The sequence below is a fragment of the Rhinolophus sinicus genome, chromosome 18 (assembly GCF_057876585.1).
Source record: "Rhinolophus sinicus isolate RSI-liver-muscle chromosome 18, RSI-T2T, whole genome shotgun sequence".
NCBI classification, from domain to species: domain Eukaryota; kingdom Metazoa; phylum Chordata; class Mammalia; order Chiroptera; family Rhinolophidae; genus Rhinolophus; species Rhinolophus sinicus.
Genome location: NC_142518.1, coordinates 66,280,535 through 66,304,782, shown reverse-complemented (window position 1 = coordinate 66,304,782; position 24,248 = coordinate 66,280,535). Strand labels below are relative to the sequence as shown.

Genomic DNA, 24,248 nt, shown 5'->3' with positions numbered 1-24,248 from the left:
TATTTTTAAAATTTGAATGCAGTGTGTGTGTGTGTGTGTGTGTGTGTGTGTGTGTTTGTGTTTCCTTAAGTGATGAGATCTACTACAGCAGACACTCAGAATTAGCTCTGTGCCTAGGAGGAAAGAAAGCACAGAGAGAAAGAGCATGGCTCTCACATTCTCAGAAGCAGTGTGCCAGGGTAAGCGAGCCCTTGGCAAAATTGTGTCTACAGTGCCACTTATATCTATGTGCCTACACCATCCCATCCATTTGGGAGCACATGCTTCTAATAGTCCCCTTGAGTTTTCTTAGTTTCCTTCACCATTAACCCTTATACTTATGGCCCTGCATTCCCAGGCTTTCTTTGCTTGCAGCAGCCCACAGTTGTGAACTTTCCTACTTCCAGATATAAACTTATCTGTTCCATGTTCCATTTCCTCAAGGTCTTAGTTATTCCAAGGTCCTATGAAACGCACTGGTCTCCCTTTCCAAATAGCATTTGATATCTTAATGTGATGATAATACAAAGGAATAATTAATGGTGGCAATTGGGTCAACAAGGATGCCTGATGAGGGTGATGTCTTTAACATGGGGTCTTTCCCAGCAGCCCTTCTTTCATACCACACCAGTAGCTGGCTACATGGTATAAGGATAAGGCCAGCTAGGACTCCATGTATTCCAAAGACTTAGAGCTTCCTGAGGATAACAATACCTAGCATGTATTGAGTTTTTCCTTTGTGCCAGGCACTGTTCAGCTTGGTTTATGTGTATTTCTACTTTTAATTATCCCAACAACTTCATGAAGTCAGTGCTATTATTCCCATTTTACAGGTAGAAAAAAAGGGGCACGGAGAATAACTTTAAGTAAATTTAATAGTGCTATTAAGCAGTGGAGCTGGGACTTGAACCAGGACATCTTACTCCATAGCCCACTATCCAGAGCCTTTGGGAGAAGGATGGTGCCTTTTTCAAAGGCACACTTCACTGACAGGAGCTGGCTTCAGATGTGCTGCAGGGTAGTAAGCTTCTTTTTGGCAAGGAGGAGATTAAGTGTTGAGTTGCTCCAGTAGATCTGACTTATGTATACCTCATTCCTTCTGGAGAGAATGAAGTTCTGGAGAGAACTTGCCTGTTTTTGATTCCTGACAAGCAAACATAGTATGGCAGCAGAAAGTTTAGCCCTTGCTTTTTGCACCCACCCCCAAATTAGCAATGTTAAAAATTTTCTTCATAAGTCCCTGTGGGGAAAGAGCCAGGAGTGCAGTTTCCAGGCTCTCAGCCTCACGTGGAAAGGTGCTGGCTCAGGTAGTAAATGGCCATCAACTGTGATTGGGTGGCCATCAGCCGTGGCTAGTTAGCCGTCAGCTGTAAGCAGTGAGCCATTGGCCACTAATATAACTGCCGTGGCTACGCTAGCAGCAAATGGGGGCTAGCAAGAAGATGGTTGCTGAGCTAGCAAGAGTGGATTGCAGTTAGCATGGCGGATTGCAGCTAGCAAGTGAGGTTGGTTGGCAGAGAGAAGTGGACGGCAGGTTGCAGATAGTGTGGCTCCTGCTTCCTGTGTCTCCAACCCAGCTGCCAGTGAGACTATAGTGGTATGCATCCCCTATCTATGGCTCCGTGGGTGTCCCCTTTTGGCCTCACTATGTCCTGCATTCTTATGTGGGGAGCCTGACCAGAGACCCCACATGACAGTCCCTATGGCCTTAGGTTCTTACCTGGGATGGTTGCCAAATGGCTAGGGCCAAACTTACACTCTGTTTTTTCTCTACCTTTGGAGCTGATGGTGTTGCAGGACGGCTCTCATTGGTATTGGGGAGCAGAAATATACAAACTCAGGGCAGGGGTTCTATGGAGGACAGCAGACTCACCCACACTCTTAAAGGCCAAAATAGTTAGAAACCCTACTTCACTATAGCTAGTTTTTCAATTTAGTCATACAAATAATTGTTTTCTAAAATGGATGGTTGTGTTTCCTGTTATTACTGCTTTTCCTTCTGGACTGAGCTTTTATTGGCTGCTGCTTACTTCGTAGCAGACAAAAGCTTCACACCTGTGCGCTGCTGCAATCGTGGTAATGAACACTCTGCCCAGGAAGGGGAGCTTTTTCTCTTTCCCAGTAGTCATTACCCCAACACAGGGAATTTAATACATTCATTTATTCTTCTTTAGATATACAGGGTTAAATCCAGACTGAAGCAGGGAACAGTCTTACCCCATTGGTGCTTTGCATGATTTTCAGGGTCTGCACAGTTCCAGCTGTGTAAACATGATTGAAGAACTTAGGTATTGTCTAATGGAGGAGGATTTCGATTTGGGAGAGGCCCTCCATGGCTGGGCTGGAGCCAGACATTCTTCCACCCACTCAAGTCCACACCCTGGGAGTTCAGCTAACTCAGTTCCTAGAGTCAGAAGTGAAGATGGGACAGCTGGTGTTAATTATACTGTTTTACAGCTTCTTATCAGTAGGGGTTGAGAACGGAGGCAAGGGATAGGAAAATCTAAAGCCATATCCTCAAAAATGCTCCAGTAATGGTGCTAGGAAACAAAGAAATGGAAGACATTGGACAAAATAAGGAAGCCACAGATATTAAATGTGATAATAAAAATAAAGAATCTCTTAAAACTGTAGCTGCATGTATAGTTAGTTTGAGTCTCTCTGTTGTCACTGGAAGGAAGGGCAGATAAATATTGTTTGGAAAGGACCAATTTGTTCTGATATTTCTGGATTCACCTTTGTTCTTGAAATTTGTTTAAGCAATGACTAGTTCAATAATACTAAATACTTTTAACATATGTGCACAGTTATTATGGAAGAAAGCATTGTTTCTCCATAACAAATACAAATATTAAGTTGGTGCAAAAGTAATTGCGGTTTAAAAGGTTAAAAATAATTGCAAAAACAGCAATAACTTTTGCACCAACCTAATATTACGGATCATTCAATTACTCCTTCCCCACCCTCTACCCACGATTATGGTCAACGTTGACTCTCTTCAGTAGAGCCTGAGATCTAATAATTGTTCTGTCCCTCTAAAGAGGAACATGAGCATGCATATTCTTGAGCTCCAAGGTGTGTGGGCTTTCTGATAAGATAGCAGGCTTCCATGCCTTGGGTTCTCCAGGTTGTATATGGGGGAGCATCAGTGACAGTTAACACAAAGGCAGTTGGCTTTCCATTGGATGTGAATGTCAGGACATGGTCCTGATCCAGGAAGAAAACAAAGCATCATCTTTTAAATGCACTGGGATGCTATTGTGTTTAGGAATAACCCAGTCAGTTATATTGATTCCTGATACAACTAGCTATTGAAAAACTGTTTTCTTGAGCGGCTCACTTCAAAGCAGTGTCTCTGAGACAGAATATTCTTTTATAGGATGGGAAGCCTCTGGTTTGAGAAGACAAATGAGTTTGGTAGAGCACTGAGTTTGAATCATATGGGACGTGTTCAAGGATAGAAAAGAATGAAAAATTCAATAAATTAATGTTTGATGCAATATTAGGATGTCAGGGAAATAGAGAGTTCTAGGCTATGCTGTATACACATGTATTCCTTTGTTTACTAGCTGTGATAGTCTGAAGAGGCAGAAGCAGGCCTCCAGACTAGCATCAGGGCACATGGGAATGCCTACATCTTTCATCATATTTAACCAGGACAGGGGTCAATCCTGTCCATGTGGTGCCCCTGGAACTGGACGCTGGGATGCCTATTAGTGTTCTGCTGAATGTTGTAATCGTAGCATGTGAAGAATATCCCATAACACTCAGCTCCTGGGTTGTTCATCTGAATCATTAGGTACGAGCATTATGGGTGCCATAATAACATTGGAATTCCTGCAACGATAAAGGAAACACATTTGGCTTGTACTTCATCTACAATCACTTACACTTAAGCTATTGATAGTTGATTGGTATCTGTAGACAGCTGGCCTTGTGCCACGGGACTTCTAAGTATATTTGATGGGTGGAACAGACAGGGAGGCTGTAGATTTTGGCAAGCTCTAGTTCCCATTAGTCAGGCTGACTATATCTGACACGAGAGATTCCAATTCACCGAAATGAAGCTCACTTCTTTAGTCTTTGGCTAATGGCCCAATGATATTAATGTGAAGGACAGGAGAGGATCAGTGTTACATTAGACTGTGACTTTCCAATGAGCACATAGTTGAGTAGTTTACTGAATGCCCTGTTGATTTTTTATTTTCTCTTTCTTTCTTTCTTTCTTTCTTTCTTTCTTTCTTTCTTTCTTTCTTTCTTTCTTTCTTTCTTTTCTTTCTTTTCTTTCTTTCTTTTCTTTCTTTCTCTCTCTCTCTCTCTCTCTCTCTCTCTCTCTCTCTATCTCTCTTTCTATCTCTCTTTCTATCTCTCTTTCTATCTCTCTCTCTCTTTCTGTCTCTCTTTCTCTCTCTCTCCCCCCCTCTCCCCCCTCCCATCCCCCTCCCCTCCCCTCCCTACACCCTCTTCCCCCTCCCCCTCCCTCCCTTCCTCTCTTCCTTCCTTTCTTTCTCAGACATAAAATTCATGGCAACTTTTTTGGAATTTGAGGGAATTGTAAGTTTTTAAATTTTGTTTTACAGTAAATGTTAACCATTCACTCTCCTAATAGGGAAATGTGGGCTCCTTTATAGGGTGTGCAGACTATGTTTGTACTTGTACAGTTAATATTCCTTGCCTCAAATATGTCTTGTAAGGGGTGCTGGTAACACACCCTGCTAAGGAAATTCCAGACACAGCTGTTTTTAATATTTGGAGGGGCCCCCACAGAACCATCAGGCTTACACTGAAGGTTCCTGAGTGGGAAGGAGGAAATGTCCCAGAGAGCATGCCTTTTCTTTATTGGTGGATTTTCTGTCAGAGACTTGGCCACTGCTCTTGTTTCTGACTGCTTCCCTGCAGCTTCCCTGGAGGTATGAGTTTCTAGGCAGAAATATTTGATGTGATAAGGAAAGGCTACAAAGCTGAAGGAAGAGAGTCAAAGTCTGAACAGAATGGAAAAGCAAAAGGATATTTTGGGCATGGCGGAGAAGAGTTGAATTCTATGGAATGGAGACAGGGAGATGAAATGAGAAAAGAGGAACGAGAAGTAATTCATGAGGGCACTTACTATTTACAGGTGGGAATAAAAGGACCATTGAACTCCAGGGGAAACTTCCTTTATGCAATGCCTGTGAATATGTTGAAATTTTGTAAAGGCAATTCCATCTTAAATGCACTGGTGGAGCTAACAAGCTGCTGTTGATGGATTATTCTATCCAGTGCATAATCAATCTACTGTTCCCCTGTCCTGGACAATCTTTGGGGTGTGGTCAGGAGAAAGTAAATAGAACAGATAGATTTTTCTCCCAGGAGCGTTCAAGAGCTTCCTTAAAGGTGAGGTGTGAGCTGGCTTCCTCACAGTTCCCAAGTAATTTCTGAAACATTAGGTACTCTGATTATTTTTACTTTTTACTACAAAAGTTGGATTGTGCAAAAAAAAAATCATCTGGACAGTCTGTGTCTAGTTGGGTGGTACAAAAGAAAGGCGAGCTCTTGTATCAATCTTTATTCCCTCTGTAAACACAGATGACCAGGAGGGAAGGCTGTTATTAATGGTAATGCAGACCAGAAAAAGGCTATTATTTTCAGTCTGTTGAACAGTGCAAAAATGCTTCTCAAGCACTGTGTTCAGATGTTTCTTTTTATTAGCCGCCGCACAAGGAATTAGACTCATTTCAAACAGTTTGTTTTCCCACTCTTGTCTCTGTAAAATAATTGCTCATGAGTGGTTTCTTTGTTAAAATACCACTGACCTCCCATATTGCAATGGATAACAGGGTGCTAAACGTATAAATTTTTCAGTTTGCATAAACTCTGATAGAAGGGGGACAGAGATTCCCCAGGAGAATAAAACCATTCATCAATGTCCTCATTTGTTATTGTCCTATAAGCATCTTATCCAGGAAGTTATGTCAGCATTACAGTTCTGTGTTGTGTGTGTGTGTGTGTGTGTGTGTGTGTGTGATTAATAACAACAGAGAGCTCTTTGAACGCCAGCAGGAGGTTTTAAAATATTCTGCATCTTCTCCACTCTTTTTTCCTTTCCAACTCTTTTTTTACCCCCTGTCCCCAATCCAGGACCATTAGGATTGGATAAAGGAGTTGTGCGATGTCTTTGTATATGATCAGATGATGATCCTTAGCTCTTCATATAGGTGCTGTTTGCATTTTGCCAAAGCTAATTATTTTATCTGCAGTTTTAATAACAAGCTGGACTATTTGCTGTTCACTAACTGATAGAAGCAAATAAAAAATGATTGCAAAGTGGAATTAAGGGGATAAGAAAGCTCAAGGGCCTAAGAATGCCTTTTCTTTAATTAATAATTTCAATTTACTCTTAGAATATTTTATGCTAGAGTTCAACATTGTATATTAAACAAGTCTGCACCCTCCCTCTCTGTAACTGCCAAACTGGAATCTCAGAGAATAGAAATCATGCAGGCTTGAATGAAGCTTCAAATTCTCCACTCCCAGTGCTGTCTTGTTTTGTGAACATAGAACTCAACTCCTCAGGGCTTCTCCAAGCACAGCATGGCATTCCTTCATTAGCCCCATGTTTCACAGATCCAGTCATAAAAGATTGACATTTTAACCAACAAGGGGCAAATGCAATAAAATTGGAATTTAAGAGATGCAATGTTTTGGAAAAACTGATTATTCCAAGTGTGTAAAGATACACGATCTGTACTAAATGGACAGAGCATATAAATTTACCAGACTGCCTTTTAGTAATCTTTTGATTTGTTCCATTGACTTTTTCCAGCTTTATTCAGATTTAATAGACATACAGTGCTCCACTATTTTAACTTGTGAATGGAAATGAGGATTCATGATAATAAGGACTGGTGGTGGTGGTGGTGGCGGTGAGTGTGTGTGTGGTGTGTATGCGTGTGCATGTGCTCATGCATATGTGGGTGTGTCTGTGATTTTTTTTGTAGCCATAATCTAGGCTTACTATGCATCCTCTTATATATGTAGACTGTCCTAGAGCTGTGTCAGAGTGTCTTAACTCAGGTCATTTCAACCTAAAAGCCTCCTGCTACTCTTATGTTCAGAGTTTGAGCCAATTCAGAGAAAGCCCTCATAGCTGTGGCCCAGAGAGATTCCAAGACTTCCTTGATGCTTCAGATGGAACAGCCATTCTTTCTTTCAAAGAAGAGTTGGACAAGGCCAGAGGGTCATAATGGAATCACTATGTGCTAAAGATATAAAGGACTTTTTTCAAATCTAATAAGAGCAGTGGGACAAGCGCAGGGTGCCTGCAAATTATCAAGCTCCCTCAAAGAAGAGATTAATTGGCCTCACTTCTGAATTTGTCTAATTGCTTTTGAGGCAATGCCCTGAAAAATACAGCTTTCTTTCTCCTACTAGTATGATTAAGTGCACAACTGGAAAAATAATAATTCTAAATAATTCTAAGAAAAAAGAACAAAAGAATAAAAGTGAGCATTGTCCATGAAAGATGGATAATGACAAGTAAACACAGAATGTGGTGTTTGATACGTTCAGTTTTGGTATTCATTATTCATAGTTATTATTCATAAATTCCAGCACAAATGTTAGGCCTGCACCTCAGTGACACATTTGCATTTCATTTTAAGTTGATTTCTACCTGGTTTTGCAAACAAGTATTTAATGAATGATTTTGGCTGTCTCTCACTCTCCATGTTGCTATAGCTTGTCTTTTTCATGTACTAGCCTACTGGCTTCTATCCCTTTCACACTCTTTATCTCCATCATCCATCTTACTCCATCCAAGATTCATTTTCTCTCTCTCTGTCTCTCTCTGTCTCTCTCTGTCTCTCTCTGTCTCTCTCTGTCTCTCTCTGTCTCTCTCTGTCTCTCTCTGTCTCTCTCTCTCTCTCTCTCTCTCTATCTCACTCACTCTCATTTTAGGAAAAAAAGTTTTCTAACATAGGAAAGTGATATTTGAATAGATTTCCCTAAGGCAATCAATTTAATTTGTCTGGAACTAAGCTTGTCTTTGTTGCAAAAAGGAAGGATTGAAAATGCTGTAAAATTTATTAGCTTCCAGGAAGATATTTGAAATGAATTTTTTTTAATGATTGTGCTGTTTGTTATACCCAGAAGCAGTGTCATCACAATTACAGTATTCCAGATGGTTGCTAAAGTTACACTGAAACATCAAGATAATGCTAGAATTTTTTATGAGGCTTTTATTGATAACAAATGATCCAAACTAGGTAGTTAATAGATAGTAATCTTTCTGACACTCCTATTTGCTTCCAGTGACTATTTCTAGTGATTCCTACCTAGCTGATGACATGGCACACACACTGTCTTTTTGAATAATTGCAAGAGACAGTGATTGGTTTACTGAGCACTTGTTTTCCAAATGTGAAAAAAGTGATTGGAGAATTACTAATGTTGTTTCTTAGCTTCCCACCCAGTAACAGGAACATTTTGCCAGTCAAGAATCTAAAGAATTTAGAAGTTACAGTTGCATCATTTTTCATTGACTCATGTATATTGATGCCTATTCTGCAAAACTGAATATCCTGGGACTTCACTGAAGGAAGTGTCAGTTCCTATTAAGAGGAACACCAGCTGCTTGGTGCCTTTTTTTCCTCCAACATTAAATTTTCGTTGAAAAAGGGAAGGTTTTTTTTTCCTGGCTAGCATGCCCTGTCCCTCTTGTTGTCTGTACTAGCCATATTTGTGCCATCCTTATTATATATTCTGTCCAATACCCAGAAGCTCATGACCAGCATAAAAGTGGCTTTTTTTCTTAAGTTAATGATGTGTTAGCAATTTCCTTATTTCCCAGGGAGGAGTGAAGCCAAGCTGGTGATAATTTTAGGTTCAGCGCTACTTGTAAGCATCACCTGAAGGCTCTGTCTTCCCACAGTATAACTACCTGTAGAATGTGTGAAAGGGTTTGTTTTTAATTTACACAGAGTCAAACAACTGGTCTGAACTCTTCACAGAAGTGAGTAGGTGTTGTAGGTGTCCAATGGATATAGGCTAAAGGACTTAATTCTGTGGACATCTTAGAATGAAACTTTCAAAAATGGTCCCACTTTGCTCAGAGCTGCAGTATCTCCATGTTCCCCCTTTTGGAGAATAGTTCAATGACCTTTTGTGACACCTCATATTTTGCTTGTAAAGATGATTTTTCTAAGCACCTAGATGAAGTCTAGCACTTTGTCAGATAATTTTCTCCACCATAGAAGTCAAAATACAAAGATTCCAGTCTAGTCAATCTCAGCTTATCTCAGTCACTGTCAGCACCTCTTATTTCTTAGTCTCAATTTTCCAAGCAGCTTTCTGCTTCATTTCCTTGCTCCCCATGCATCAACACAAATGATTTATACTTATACACATCTTGAAATCTCTTCTTTATGGATTGAATTGAATTGAGCCCAAGTACAAAAATGAAAACTCCAGGAACTATTGTGATTGCACAAATTGCAACTTAGATTGTATGGCTGTACATGCCACACTATCATCTATCATAAATATTAAATTCTCAAGCAGTTATGCTTCAATGTTTTAACTTTGTCTCTTTGACCATCTCAGCACTGAAGATTTCACTGAAGATAATACGATTACTTTGAATTCTGAAAAAGGCATCTTTTTAATCTATTTTTATGTTGCACTGGGAGTCAGTGTATTTTAGGTGCATAGACTGTGAATGAAGGGAGGGGCCGATGTGCCATTTGGCATCACAGAGGCCAAATATTGGGTGGCAGTTGCTAACCAATGCTTATCAAACAGTCTAGGACAAGGTTGAGGTTCATTGGTCTTTTCAGCTATCCTCTCAAGCTAAAGCTAAACTTGACAGAATTCTTGCTGTTTACCCTGAAAATGCCAAGCTATGCTAATCAGAGCTGGCTTTTCTCTCTGCCTATCTCCTTTTTCTTTCTTTTTTATTTCTTTTTTTACAACATCCCTTTGCCAGTCTCAGGAACTTTGTTCACACATTCTTTCTCCCACCTTGCCTTTCCTGAGGTAGCTTCACCTCCAGACATTTCTAGTTTTTCTTACGCCATCAAAACTCTCCTATCCTGGGTCCCCTTCACCCAGGGTTTTGCTATATGACCAAAGAAAATCTGAGGCTCTTGGTTCGGTAGTGAATCCTCTTATTTTAACAGGGACCTTTAATGGCTATACCCAGATGAATGAAAACTGGGGGAATTTCTCTCCATGCTATAAGGGATGATTTTTGGATAGCTCATCTTTGACATTTGTCAAATACTACCGCATAGATGTTTTTAAATGCCAGTCATAGTTATGGCATCCTACCACTTCTGCCTGTTGTCTGTCAGGCCATAGTGCTGTAGGAAGGACTGCTAACAAATGGGGGCAAGGGAAGAGAAGAACAAAAAGAAAGCTTCAAGGAGGAACCAAAATGGTGGAAAATGCTGAAAGAAAGAGAAAAGGAGTGAGAAAGAGACAAGTAGCTAAGTAGCTGTTTGTAGTGCAATTCTTTTCACATTAGAGTGGCTAAAGAATAGCTTGATGTCTGTCACTGGTTCATGAGTTTCTAGAAATGTCTCGGCTTTCACTGGGCAACCTTGAATATTTTTCAGATGGAGTGCCATCTTTTCTTGCCAAAACTTTGGGTCCTTTAGGAAATGAATATAAACTCCTCCCAGACCTACAGCCTGGTAGGGCTCTGGGAAGTCATTTTGCAAAGTTCTAAGCCCTTATTGAATTTTTGCTAGATGCTCAAATGGTATCTAAACACCCAAAGAAGCCCAGTCCTTAAGATGTCAATCACATCAAAACCAACATGGAATGTCTAATGCTTAGATAGTGTTTCCTGCTCCCTGTACTCTCTCTTCCCTACCCTTTCCACTGAGCCCATTGCTCCTCTGCTTGCTTTGTGAAATTCCTGACTCTTTGAAGGCCTTCAAATGCTTTTAAGAATTCTTTCCAGGATAATTCTCTTCTTTGGTAATCCCCTGACATATTTGACTGAAGCATTAGTTTGCCATGTGTATTTTAATTAGTTTTGCCAGAAAGAGTCAGCATCTGCAGTGGAGCTAAAAGGGTCACCATTGGTCTCATTTTGGGCTTACATTTTATAGGAATTAACAACAATTTTATTTGATGCTGAGAAACAATGCTTGATATTTGAACAATATATCCACTTCATAAAATTGACATTTCTACTTATTAATTCATCACAGTATAGGCCCCATTAACCATTGTTAGAATGGAAAACTTCAAGGTATATGGCAAATATATTTTCAACTGGACATCAAAGCATCATCTTTTTTAGATCTGCATAAAGTGTGCGGGAAATCTCTCAGAGGCTAAGATGACACTTGGCTTTAATGTTTCTCAAGTGCTACATTTCCTTTACTGCCTCTGACAAAGTTAGTTTTCTTTGTAGGTTTTCATAGTGTTTCTACTAAATCAAATAGCTATTTCCACTTTTAGAAGTTGTATTAGTGGCACAGTATCTGGTGTGTTGACCAAGATTGTTTGTTCTGTTGCTGTCACTCTTTCTTGTACCTTTTTCATTCAATTAAATTAAACTGTTATTTAGTACTTGCTCTGTGTTGGACCCTTTGCTAGGTTCTGTGGGTATGGGAGGAAACAAAACAGATATAATCTTTGCTCAGTTAGAGTTTACAAGCTATCATTGAGTATAAATATTAAACAAGTAAATTCAAGTATTATGAGTGCTGTAAAAGGAGGTGGTATGGAACCTACTTTAGTCTAAGGGATGGATGAAGTATTCCCTGAGGAAGTTAAATTTAAGTTAAGACTTCAGGGGTAAAATGTCAGTTATGAATACTGTTCAACTGTTGATAATAAAGCTCCCCCTCCCCCACTAAAGAAAATAAATCAGTGACTTAAATAGGAGAGAGGCTTATATTTCATCTTACATAGAAGAAGTTCAGGTCTAATGAGGTGAGTCTACAATATCTTTAATATCCCAAACTCCTTATATATTTCTATTCTATCCATAGGCACATTGCTTCCATGCTCAGAGTTGCCTCATGGTAGAAGGATGGATGCTGTAGCTCCAGCCATTATGTCTCCATTCCAAACAGGATAAAGCAGGGAGGAATAAGGACAAAAGTGTCTCTAGCTAAGTCAGCTTCCCCCCTTTAAGGAGTTTTCTTGACATCCTGCCTCCATAACATTGGCCCAATCTTAGTTGCATGACCCCCCCCCCCATCTATAAAGGAAGCTATGGAATGTAGTTTTTTTAGTTGCTGCATTGCCAATCCTAACAGACGTGGGATCTATTTCTAAATATTAAAAATAGGTATGGATATTTGGTAGGCAGTTTGTTATGTCTGCTTCAGATGAGTAGGAATTAGGTAGGTCAAGAGGGAATACTTCTCAACAGTTATGTTTTTTTATTTATTATGTGCACATGACCAACTTTAACAGCACTCAATCTCTTCATAATCATTGGCACAATCCCTTCCAGTATATCTCACAAAAATTGGCCCTGCTTTGGTCATAGATTATTTTGTTCATGGGGTGAAGCTAAGTGGATGTATATGAGTACAATCCAGGAAGCTTTTCTGATTTACACATCACTTGCTTGTAGATTATGTAACTGGTGCTACTTAGAAGTAGCCAACTACTTAAGCTCTCGGGAGGAACTGGAATTTTCCCTTTCTGCTTCATTGGTTGCAGATCACTTCTGAGGTAGCACATTGCTCTTATAACTGTTATCTTGAACTATTTCAGTGTTGGAGTTTTGTCTCTGATCATTGGGGTGTTTGAGTTAATATACCCAAACTCTGAATCATGATAAAGAACTGCCAGAATTATTGAACACATCCATTGTGACTAGACAGCTATACAAACCCAACAGAGCCTCTCAACTCTGCTATTCCACCAAGACTTTGAAAGTTTTAGCAAAGCCTAAGATGGTTCTTTCTTTCTTTCTTTCTTTCTTTTTTTCTTTCTTTCTTTCTTTCTTTCTTTCTTTCTTTCTTTCTTTCTTTCTTTCTTTCTTTCTTTCTTTCTTTCTTTCTTTCTTTCTTTCTTTCTTTCTTTCTTTCTTTCTCTCTCTCTCTCTCTTTCTTTTTTTTTTTTTTTTAAACTTTGGTTGAGACCATGGGTAGGCTCTTTCTAGTGTGGAAGCACATTGTTTGCCCACATCTGAAAAGATAGCAGTTTCACATCCTGAGGAGGGTAGTAATTGCTGCAACATGTTTTGCTAGTATCTGCATGAAATAACATATTCTGTTTTTTTTTCTATTTGGATTATTTCCTTAATCCATCATGACTCACTCATTGATTCCTCTTATGCCTCCCATGTTCTTACAAGACTGCTGCTTTTACACTTAAGATTTAAATTTTTTTTCCAGAGGTTTTAGAATTTTCTCATCAAGGTCCTTAATGACAAACGGTGACCCAAAAATACTTATTACAACCTAGATTGAAGAAGCTTTTTTTTTCTCTGTGTTTTTATTTTATTTTTTGTTTAAAGTAATATGATCTGTTTTGAACTAAGGAGTTCTATGGCCTCAAAATTTGTGTCCCTCTTCCAAACTTATTCACTCCATTTATTATTTTATTTTGAAAATCCTGGGGACAAGTTCAGAAGCAGGGAAGACCAATTTGCAAATTCATTACTCATGCCTAGTCATGTGTATGTTTGAATTCCTCTGTACATGGTAATGTGTTCGAATTTCCACAACTCTGTGTGGATTTTAGAGTCTTACATTTTGCTTTGCCTAGGCTCAGATTAATACTTTCAGAGAAAGATGTAGCAAGTTATAGAGTCACACAAAGGCTCATAAGAGCAATCTTGCAGGAAATTAGTGAATGGTTAGCTTACTTCTATTTCAGCTGCAGCCAGGATCTTGACAGTTAATTTGTCGTTATACAAAATGATTCCTCTCTAGTCTCATACCTTCATCCCCAGCCATGATACATGATGGCAGGCACATAATCTCTATCAGTACTATGCAATTCCAGAAGTAGTCGTTTTGCTTTTTTACATCTGGTCTGTCTTCATTGCTCTTCTTAAGGGGCTTTATATTGTGTGACTTTCTCACTTTTAATACACACTTAATTTTCTTACTAAAGTTTTGATTTTTAAAAGGCAATTCATCTCCTGTATGTTTATGAATGTAGGTTACCTTGGGCTGGGAAGACATTCTTCCTGCCTATCTATATTCACCATGTGTTTTTGTTTTTCATAGTTCATGTGGCTATAAGCACTATAGCTAGGTTAGATTTTGTTTTAATTGTATTGACACAAATGTCACCGAGTGTTGTTTCATACCAAAAATGATAAGCAGCAAGTCACTACTCTTGGTAAGGATTTAAGGAACTAAAGATATCAGATCTAAGCTATTGTGAGTAAAAGAGTCTCTTAGGTTCAAGCCTTTAGTTGCATGCGGTAAGAACAATGCATGTAAATTCACATAATTAATATAAGAAAACTGCTTGTTATTTTACCTCATACATGTATAGGGCTGAGGTAGGCTTAATGAGATTGGTGAGTAGGCTTAGACTGGTTGCATTCTTGGGGGCACTGAGCGAGTTTACTTTTTCCTCTTCTCAGAGAGTGATTTATTCATTTAGGCAGTGGGTAAACTGAAAGCAAGTACTGTCTGCAGAGAAGCTTCTGAGAAGACTGAGTTCCCTGCTCTGGTCTTCCTAGATTCATAAGATATTCGAGATGTCTGTCACTGGGGTCTCTGCTCTCGCTCTGTGTGTGCTGGGGCTCCAGGTCTCCTGCTGTTGATTTGAAGCAGCCTACTGTAATAGTGCAGGAGCACTGTACTTGGATTCAGGGTGACACGTGGATGGCATTTTCCTACTCAATTGTGTTGAAAAGAAAAAAGCACCCTGCATCTCCAAATTTGAAGACAGCCACTTGATACTAAAAATGTAAAAGAAATTAGAGTTTTGTGTTGAGCCCATTAAGAATAATCTATTAAGTTGTAGTTAACCACCGTTCTGCTTTAGGGGTGTGAGCAAGGGACCTGTAATATCAATCTGAAGGTCAGCTGGGATTTCCTTTTCATAGCTGGTCATGTCTGTGTTTCCAGGGCTCAAAGGCTAAGGCCTCTATACCTTTGTGTCCTAAATTAGGACAGGGATCCCACAGCCTTCTGGACGTTTTTTGCTGACTTCTAGGGGACACTTGCTCAGATTTTCAGAAACAGAAGTTAATTATTGAAGTGTTCCCTCACTTGGCCCTCCTTACTCTCTACCCCCATACAAGCACTCACTCTAATTTCTTTAGAGCTATTACTTGGTAAGTTATGAGATGGGCCTCAAAGAAGAAAGAGAGGAAGAAATATCTTTTTGGGAAACTCTAAAGGTGTGAATTCTATCCTACTGGAGTCATCCTGGGACCTCCTGAGGAAAGCACTGAATTTGGATGAAACTGATTGTGGGTGGATCAGCCGTAGACTCATCTCACTCATAACATTTAGGGTCTACACAAAGTGAAGTGTTTCTCAAGTATGTCCCAACATGTTTCCCTTGCTTTCCTACTTTTTGCCTCCCAGGAATATAGGCACTTTGAATGATAATAAGCTATCAAATAGATGACAGCACTGAGAATTTGCAGGGAAGAGGCAGAGAAAATAATTTGACAAAAGCTTTATTTTGTAGAATGCAACCCTGAGGTTGATTTGAAGCAGCCTACTGTAATAGTGCAGGAGCACTGTACTTGGATTCAGGGTGACACGTGGATGGCATTTTCCTACTGAATTGTGTTGAAAAGAAAAAAGCACCCTGCATCTCCAAATTTGAAGACTGTGCTGGAATTTGCAGAAGCGTTGTCTTATCTACCCTGTTTCCCCAAAAATAAGACCTAGCCAGACAATCAGTTCTAATGAGTCTTTTGGAGCAAAAATTAATATAAGACCCAGTATTATATTATACTATACTATATTATAAGACTTGGTCTTATAATATAGTAAAGTAAGACTGGGTCTTATATTAACTTTTGCTCCAAAAGATGCATTAGATCAGATTGTCCAGGAAGGTCTAATTTTGGGGGAAACACGGTATGCAGGAGGCACTTACCTTGCTGATGGTAATGCTCATTTGTTATTTGTTTCCACCTGCAAAATTCTGAGTGTTTCATTCTCTAGCACTGAAATGAGGCTTAAAATGTCCATCTTAAATATAAATTGGCAAATTGTGTCCAGGTACACGGAATAAATCTTACCTTTGGTTGACTTTTCTGTAGTTTAAACTAGATCGAAGGCCATTTCCAGAGTTGTGTTGAAATCTGTACTCAGCCTGGCTTAGGCCTTGATGTTCATGCCTTTTCTGCTTCCCATGCCTTTTCTCCAAATGATGAAGTATACACCAAATTCAACCATTGTTTCTTGATCCTCCACCCATATATCCCTTTACCAAAATAACCTTTGATGGATGAGGCAGAGCCGTGTCACTTTGCTATGCCATTTACTCTTCAAAAACAATCAAGAAACAAACAAAACAAAAGAAATACAAGTGTATAAAGAACATGCGTTATATAGAGACTAATATCAGGCAAGACCCCAAGTTGCAAACTTCTTCCCCCTGCAAAAGAGCAATCACAGCATTTCCAACTTTTATTTTGGGGGGGGGGGGGAATGCATTTTTTGTCTTTGCAATCTCTCCTTGTCTCCTCACCTCCTCTGATCCTGCCCCAAAGTGTTTTATAAATGTTAAGCTGCTTGTATTTTGATGCATTGTGCAATGTGATGAAAATTTTCATTAGGTCAACCTTATGCAGGAATGTAACACATAATAAATATAAACGGATCTACTAATAAATATAAAGGGAAAACTAGGGCTATAAAACCAGACACTGAGATTAATAGTTCTTCCAATTGACAGTTAACCCTGGGTCCATGCTTTGGTGAAGCCCATGTAGAAAGCCTGTCTGAGAGCCAAATTAAAGTCTTAGGGTTAAAGTGACTTGTCATGAAAAGAGAAACACATGTCTTGCCAATACTTATGAACTCTAACTGCTGAGATTTTCTATGATAGGACTAAAATAATCCATAGAAGATTTCTTTAAGAAATATGACCTTATCAAAGACAGCAGATAAAGAAGGTAAGGAGGGATGGCTAGTTGGGTATGACTAAATGATGCTCAACCTATGAGTGATGTGTGCGTAGGACCAATTGAAGCTTATCGGTCAGATGGAAGGAAGGGATCTCAGTATATTCCTTCTGATGGGAAATCAAGTCATGTAAATGGCTTAGTGAGGAGATTGTCTCCTGGGAATGGTGGTCAAAAAGAAGTGATACGATTGGATTTTCAAAGACAGCCTGATAGCAACCTAAAATTAAGCACTATATCATTAACAGGTAGAGTGGAAACATAGTTGGCAGTGCTGTTGCTCAAAAATGAGGCCAAGAGTTCTCATATATAATGACTGTTGGATTTCCTGCCCTGCTTCTACTTCGCCTTCTGGAACCACTTTCAAACACAGTTCATTTTTAGCAGGAGTTGTTGATAACAATGCGAACTTTCAGTATGTTGACACTCAGGATAAACTTTTTTTTAAAATGTATTTTTTATCATAACATGTTTCCTTTCAGGTTTTTCATTTCATCAAAAGTGGGAACAGCAACAATAATAATAATAATAATAATAATAATAATAATAATAAAGGAGGGGAGGTCTACAGCCTTTTAAAAATCCTATTCTTCACACTTGTCCCAAAAGGCAATAAAGGACTATCTAAAAGTGCCATTTCCCAGAAGGGCCTATGGGTACCTAAGAAACCAGAACACTGGGGAGTTAACAGTGATTCCTGGGAAAAGATGATGAAATTGACATATTATTTTCTCCAAACAGATCAGAGTGAAGGATTTCACTGCAGGGAAGAATGCCGGATTCTTGGTCACTCCGACAGGTGCTGGATGCCCCGGAACCCCATGCCCATCCGCTCCAAGTCCCCTGAGCATGTGAGGAACATCATCACCCTGTCCATTGAAGCCACTGCTGCTGATGTTGAGGCTTATGACGACTGTGGGCCCACCAAGCGGACTTTTGCAACCTTTGGAAAAGATGTCAGCGACCACCAGGCTGAGGAGAGGCCCATCCTGAAAGGCAGGAGAACTGTTGATGTGACCATCAGCAGCCCCAAGGTCAATGGTGCTATTCGGGAGGCAGGCAATGGCTGTGAGGCTATCAGCCCTGTCACCTCACCCCTGCACCTCAAGAGCCCTCTGCCCACCAAGCCTTCTGTGTCTTACACCATTGCCCTGGCACCAGCGGCCCGTGATCTGGAGCAGTACGTCAACAGTGGCCCTTCTCGTCCCTCTGAGGCTGAGCCCCGTGGAGCTGACGGCGAGAAAGTCATGGATGAGGTCAACCCCATTCTGAAGGAAGGTCGCGACAAAGAGTCTCCTGGCGTGAAGCGTCTGAAGGATATCGTTCTGTAAACCAGTCCTGGGGAAGAAGAGAGAGAAGCCAAGCTGGCTAGCGAAAAACCAGGAGCTGATCATTTTAATTGCTCACCAATGGTTGGTTCTTGAGTGGCTGTATTTCAGAGCTTTCTTAAATGTATTGTTTATAAATGACTATCATCTTGTGACAATCCCTCTCGTTTCAACAGGCAGCAGGGGTGTTCAGTTGGAGCAAATTAGCTTTGGCTTGAGTTGTTCATGGGGCCTTGATGTTGGGGAAACAGAGACAAATTCAGTTGTGAAAAGTATTATGTATTAAGTGTTTGAATTTATATATTTTTCTATGTCAAAATTATAATATAAATTACCATTGTTTGTGGAGGATTACATTTAAAAAGCAAAAAAAAAAAAAAAAAAAAAAAAAAAGCTCTGGACACCTTTAACTAGCTTGCCACTGTTTTGTAGTGTAGGCAAGTTAATGGTTATTTATTGTGTACTATTCATTGATTCAGTGATGTGAAATCGAGCCCCCAAAAGGTTGTTTCTGAAGCTTGAGTATTTTCCAATGCCGCTACTTTGCTGTGGACACCCCTGCTTTAAGAATCCTTTTGCTAGCTGTGCTACTGTTGTATTTGATATTGCAAATTGCTATGTGTGTGGTGATGGCAAAAGGCTTTTAGAGGTTGGTGTGTTTTTTTCTTAAAAAAATAAATAAAATTACAGATAAAAACAAAGTGCAAACAACTGAGATGGCAAGTTGAATGAGCAACACCACACATACAGATGAGTACTTGGAGGATATTCACTCTTGGAAGATAATCATGGAGTTGCTCACCACTTTGCAGAGTATTTTGCCTGCCTTTCAGCCTTCTGCCCAGGTCTGTGATAGATCATTGAAGAAAGTAATTTTTGGATATTCTGCTATCTAATTTGCAGTTATCAGAAATATTGTGCTGAAAGTTTTATGAGATCAATTTTTCTAATTTTCAGGCCCTGAACAGGAAAGTTGCTCCTGAAGTTACTAGTTTCCAGACTTAGAAATTCCCTGACTCCAATCATCTAAAACTCAAAAAGACTGAGTCTGTTTTGATATCTAAATTAGCATCTTTTTAGACACACATTTCCTGATTCGGTGTTTCCCAACCACGATTAGAATTACACTACAAAGCACACTATGGGCTGGAATTGAGAACTCCATGTTGCTCTGTATCACAGGATTATAATTCAGGATAGAGTAAGCAGTACATAGTGTACATTTAAGAAGACAGGTAACAGCATCACTAATCCAATTACTGTGCCTTCTATATGGAGACACTTGGATACTTGAATGCATTTTTTATGACTAATACTTTTTTAAAATTAAAAATGTGAACAGGAAACTATTAAAATAAAAATTCTTTAGATTTAGCTAACTCTTTGCTGTAGGCTAGGAATACACCTTTTTTATTAACAAGTCTGTTACGCACATTTTTTTGTTTAACATTGCTCCAACTCCCCCATTTATTAACTATCTATTAATATTCACTAGCCAATGTAATATTCTTGCAGCCTAAGAGTTTGTTATTTAAAAATAAACGAGTATGTCATTGTTCTGCCTTGGTCTTTAAAGAATTGTTTCTAGAGAAACAACCATGTTTCCCAGAAAATAAGACCTAGCCGGACAATCAGCTCTAATGTGCCTTTTGGAGCAAAAATTAATATAAGACCCAGTCTTATTTTACTATAATATAAAACCGGGTCTTACATAATATAATATACGGCCGCGTCTTTCCTCCAAAAGACGAATTAGAGCTGACTGTCTGGCTAGGACTTACTTTCGGGGAAACACGGAAGTTTTGTTGTTTTGTTCTCATTTGTTTCATTTTTTGAAATTCAAGAGTACCCAGAAAAAAGGCACAGAGGTTAGAATACTATAATGCAAAAGAGAATTTATTTTCTTAAGTTTAGGTAGATAAGTCAGCTCTTTTAAATGTTATTTTTAATAGTTATTTTTGCCTGAGTTCCTGGCTTTATACATTATTAGGAATATTTTCTTTTATGGGGGGAGTTCTTGAAGGGAGGAGGGTGGGTAAGACAGTGGGGATGGGGTTAGATAGTAAAGAGTATTTCTGAAAAAAACCTACAATGGAGCTACAAATTCATCCTCATTTCTTATTTAGTGCTGAATACTACCTCATACAAAATATTGGTGTGGCTGCAAATTTCCTTCTGAAACTGAAACAATTAGAGATCAATGACCATAACATCTTCATTTTGACTCATTTCATTCTCTCTCATACACTCTTCCCCACCCCCCTTTGATTCATTTCATTGTAATAGTAGATTTTGAATTAGGTATGTATTTCTGTTTGCAAGTGACTATTTGATTAACACATTAATTTTTTAAAACTTTACATTATGATGACTGCCTGTAGAATTTAGACTGTTCCTCACCAGATCCATCCTGATATTATGTTGTTAGCTACCACCTCAAGGTCACAAGTCAAATTTGACTGTTTTTGTACAGGTGTATTTCTTACTATGCTCAGTGGGAGTGAAGGAATTGAAAAGACTGTGGCAGGTGGGAACGTTAAATGTTATGTGGCCGTTGAGCCAGAGAGTCAACTGGCTACCAGCCAATTTTAAATGGTTAGAGTAGCAGTGGCATTGCTTTTGCTTTTTCTCTTTTTTTTCCTCCATTTTTTTTTTCTTCAAAATTCAGTTTTCAGTTACAGACCAATCCTTTTTCCCTATCAAAATACTTTGTTTTCATTTGGGCAGTCAAAGTTTTTTTTTTTTTTGGTTTCCAAGCCCTTTATTGATCATGTTCAGAGAATTCCCCTCATTAAGAAACATCTTTTTTTTCTCTCTACAATTGTCTGATGTATACATCCTCCCAGAAGCACAAGTGCATACTAGGAGGACTCTGTAAGCTGGTTTTATAGGCAGGCTCTGCCTGAAAATAGGAATCGTGTGCAAGGATCCTAAATTTCCCTTTGGCTCATGTTTTTCACCCCTTCTTTTCACCATGTCTGATGAAAAGTCACAAAGATCAGAGGCCAAATATTCTTCCTTTTCCTTCTCTAAACATGTTACCCATTTAAATACGAGGGAACAATTTCAGTTTCTAAATACTAGGGAGTTCTATTCCATTTATTCTGATGTCCCTTTTGGGGAGGAGTTGGTGTTGAGGTATGCCGTACTTTACTAACAACTGCTTTGGGCATGTCTCTGGGCAAGTAAACTTCATGAGATATTAAAGGTTTAGTGTGCATTGATTGATTGCTTTTCCTCAAATATGGCAATATACTATAAACAAGAATAAGAAGGGGGAGCCATGCTACGTGGAATCTCTTTTTTCTCTTTTCTATACCGACTAATGGAATCTGTTCAGAATGAGACTTACCATCCCTTTGATCCTCCTAAAGCCAGTAAAGTGTGGCCCACCTTATTGTCCAAATAGGCAATGGGCCAAGGGATCCTACAATACCTGAGGGCGGTGGTTCTTAAAGTGTAGTCCCTGGACCAGCCACAACAACATCACTTGGGAACTTGTTAGAAATAATACTTCTCAGTCCTCACCCAGACCAACTGAAGCAAGTGGGGCCTAATGATCCATATGGATCAGATGCCCACTAAAGGTTGAGGGCTTGTTAAAGCACAGGTTGGTGGCCCCACACTTGAGTTTCTGATTCAGTAGATCTGAGGTGGGGCCTGAGTCTTTGCCTATTTAAAAATTCCCAGGTGATGCTGATGCAACTAGTCCAGGGACCACGCTGAGTATCACTGCTCCAGAGTAAATCTGCCTAATAGAGCTAATTGCACCTAAGGTGCTTATTTAAACTAATTCATTGACTTGGTGACCCACTGATCACTAATCAAAAATGTTAAGGGGAATATAACTTAGAACACTGAAAACTGAAACCACCCAGGGTATCATCCTGGTAATGTTACTTCAGCCTACAACTGATTGTATGAAGGGGATTCAGTTGAATTTTTCATATAGCTCTATCATATCATTAGTAAGCAAAACAAAAGTGGTCCTCTTTAAGCAGCAAGGATAAAGGGCAGTTTGGGAAGAGGCAGGGGTATAGGGAATAGCTCGACTGGGCATCCAGGGTGGGAAAACAATTATTATTGTACATAATAGAAGTTCTGACGAATTCCAATTCCTTTATGGGGATCATTTTGATGTTGAATATTCCCCAAAGCTGTTGAATATTGCTGACAAGTCTGGTCCACTTGGCTCTTTACCCAGGATAATAAGACCCTGACTTTGAAAAACTGGCATAAATGAGCTTAAGAAATCCATTGTATACAGTCCTAGTGTTTGCCTTCTTGGTAAAATTACATTTAAGGATGTCATTTCATGAGTCAAATTGTATCTGCTGACACTGAAGTGTATTGAGATGTTGTTCTTTAGTTTAAGTATGTAACAAAGTAATATTCAAAGGGGATGTGTGGGGGTGGGACCGGGTGGCTTTATATTGATAATGAAATATTCCAGAGCAAAACACATTGTCCTAATGAAGTTGTTGCAGCTCTCTTTGTTTTCTTGTGAGGCTGGATTGGCCTGTGGGTCACTTGTTGTGCAAAAATGAATTAATTTCAAATAGAACTCATTGCTTTTGTAAAACAAAGAAAATCAACCACCTTGTCTGAAAGATATATTGTGAGGCGCTCTTGGTAAAGAAAAACCCACAAAAACCTGATCTTGATTGGAAAGCACTGTAGGTCATTAGGGAAAACTGATGATGCTGATTGTTGCTCCAGCTGTGTTGGCAATTAAAGATGACCTTGCTACTAACTGAAAGTTGCTGTCAACTTTAGCAAACAAACCAGCTAACACCATTACAGCACTGGTTAAGTAGATTTTACTGGCACTGGCTAGCATTCAGCTGAGGAAGGCTAGGATACAGACTTTAATGACCAAGAGCCAGACTAGCTCAAGCTAGAAATTCAGCAACGAATACCTCCGTGTGCTATTTGAATGCTAAGGTATTAGTTGCAAAAGGCTTTCGCCTTCGCTCCTCTAGTGAGGGGAATGAGCCTGATGACACTATTACTGTTTACCTGTCAAACCAGGGTGGAAATTTAGAGGGATGCAAGTACAGTATGTCTCATTAAGCAGTCTCTGTTGCTGATTATATGAAGATGAAATTGTTGTATATGCTGATCTGTATGTTATGTACATTTTCACAGTGATTGAATCATTGTAAAAAGAAAAAAAAAGGAAAAAAAGAATCACCACTCTGTCTATTTTATGAACATGATAAAGCAGCTTTATTAAATTATTAGTTATGTTTTAAATGGTGTTATCTGCCACATTGTTTCCTTTTATCTAGTGGTTCTCTGTTTCCCCTTTAAACGTGTTTTCTCTGCTTCAAAAATTTAATGCATTTTAGTATTAAAGGCTATTACGGAAAAATTATGAAGTGTTCGGTGAAATGTGTCTTGGAGAGTGTTGGTTGGCTTGGGGGTCGGGGTGTCTATTAGGCCTAGGAGATGACCAGCCCTTGGTGGGGTCACTGATGTGCAGACCCAAAGGTTTCCTCTTCCATTTTACACAATCACCAACTCTCCAGCTAGGCTCCAGTCATTTCCTGAGTACCTCACCTCCTTCTCACCTCAGTGATACCTTTATCTGTGGAGGAAGACCCATTCATATCCAGACTAGTAAAGACTTTCTTGGGTGGTACTTTAAACAAGAACACTAAAACCATTCTTTAAACCATTTGGGGTCAACTTCACAGTGGAACTTCTCTGAAGAATTAATTTTTTAAAAAAATGTGAGAAATAGTTGAGATTGACAAGGTGTGGGGACAGAGCCAGGAGTGCAGTTTCCAGGCTCTCGGCTTCACGTGGAAAGGTGCTCACTCAGGTAGTAAATGGCCATCAACTGTGATTGGATGGCCATCAGGTGTGGCTAGTTG

The 24,248-nt window shown here is 39.3% G+C and overlaps 1 protein-coding gene across 3 annotated transcripts in view; it reads left to right on the top strand.

Moving 5' to 3' along the window:
- Window positions 1–23,746, top strand: part of PCDH19 (protocadherin 19) — a 115,414-nt gene extending 91,668 nt beyond the window's left edge. For all 3 annotated transcript variants that reach the window (XM_019716613.3, XM_019716612.3, XM_019716610.3), the window contains one exon: window positions 17,783–23,746. In XM_019716613.3, coding sequence (XP_019572172.2) covers window positions 17,783–18,372 — 590 coding nt within the window. In that variant the 3' untranslated portion in view covers window positions 18,373–23,746. The remainder of the gene's footprint in view (window positions 1–17,782) is intronic.
- The last annotated feature ends 502 nt before the right edge of the window (window positions 23,747–24,248 follow it).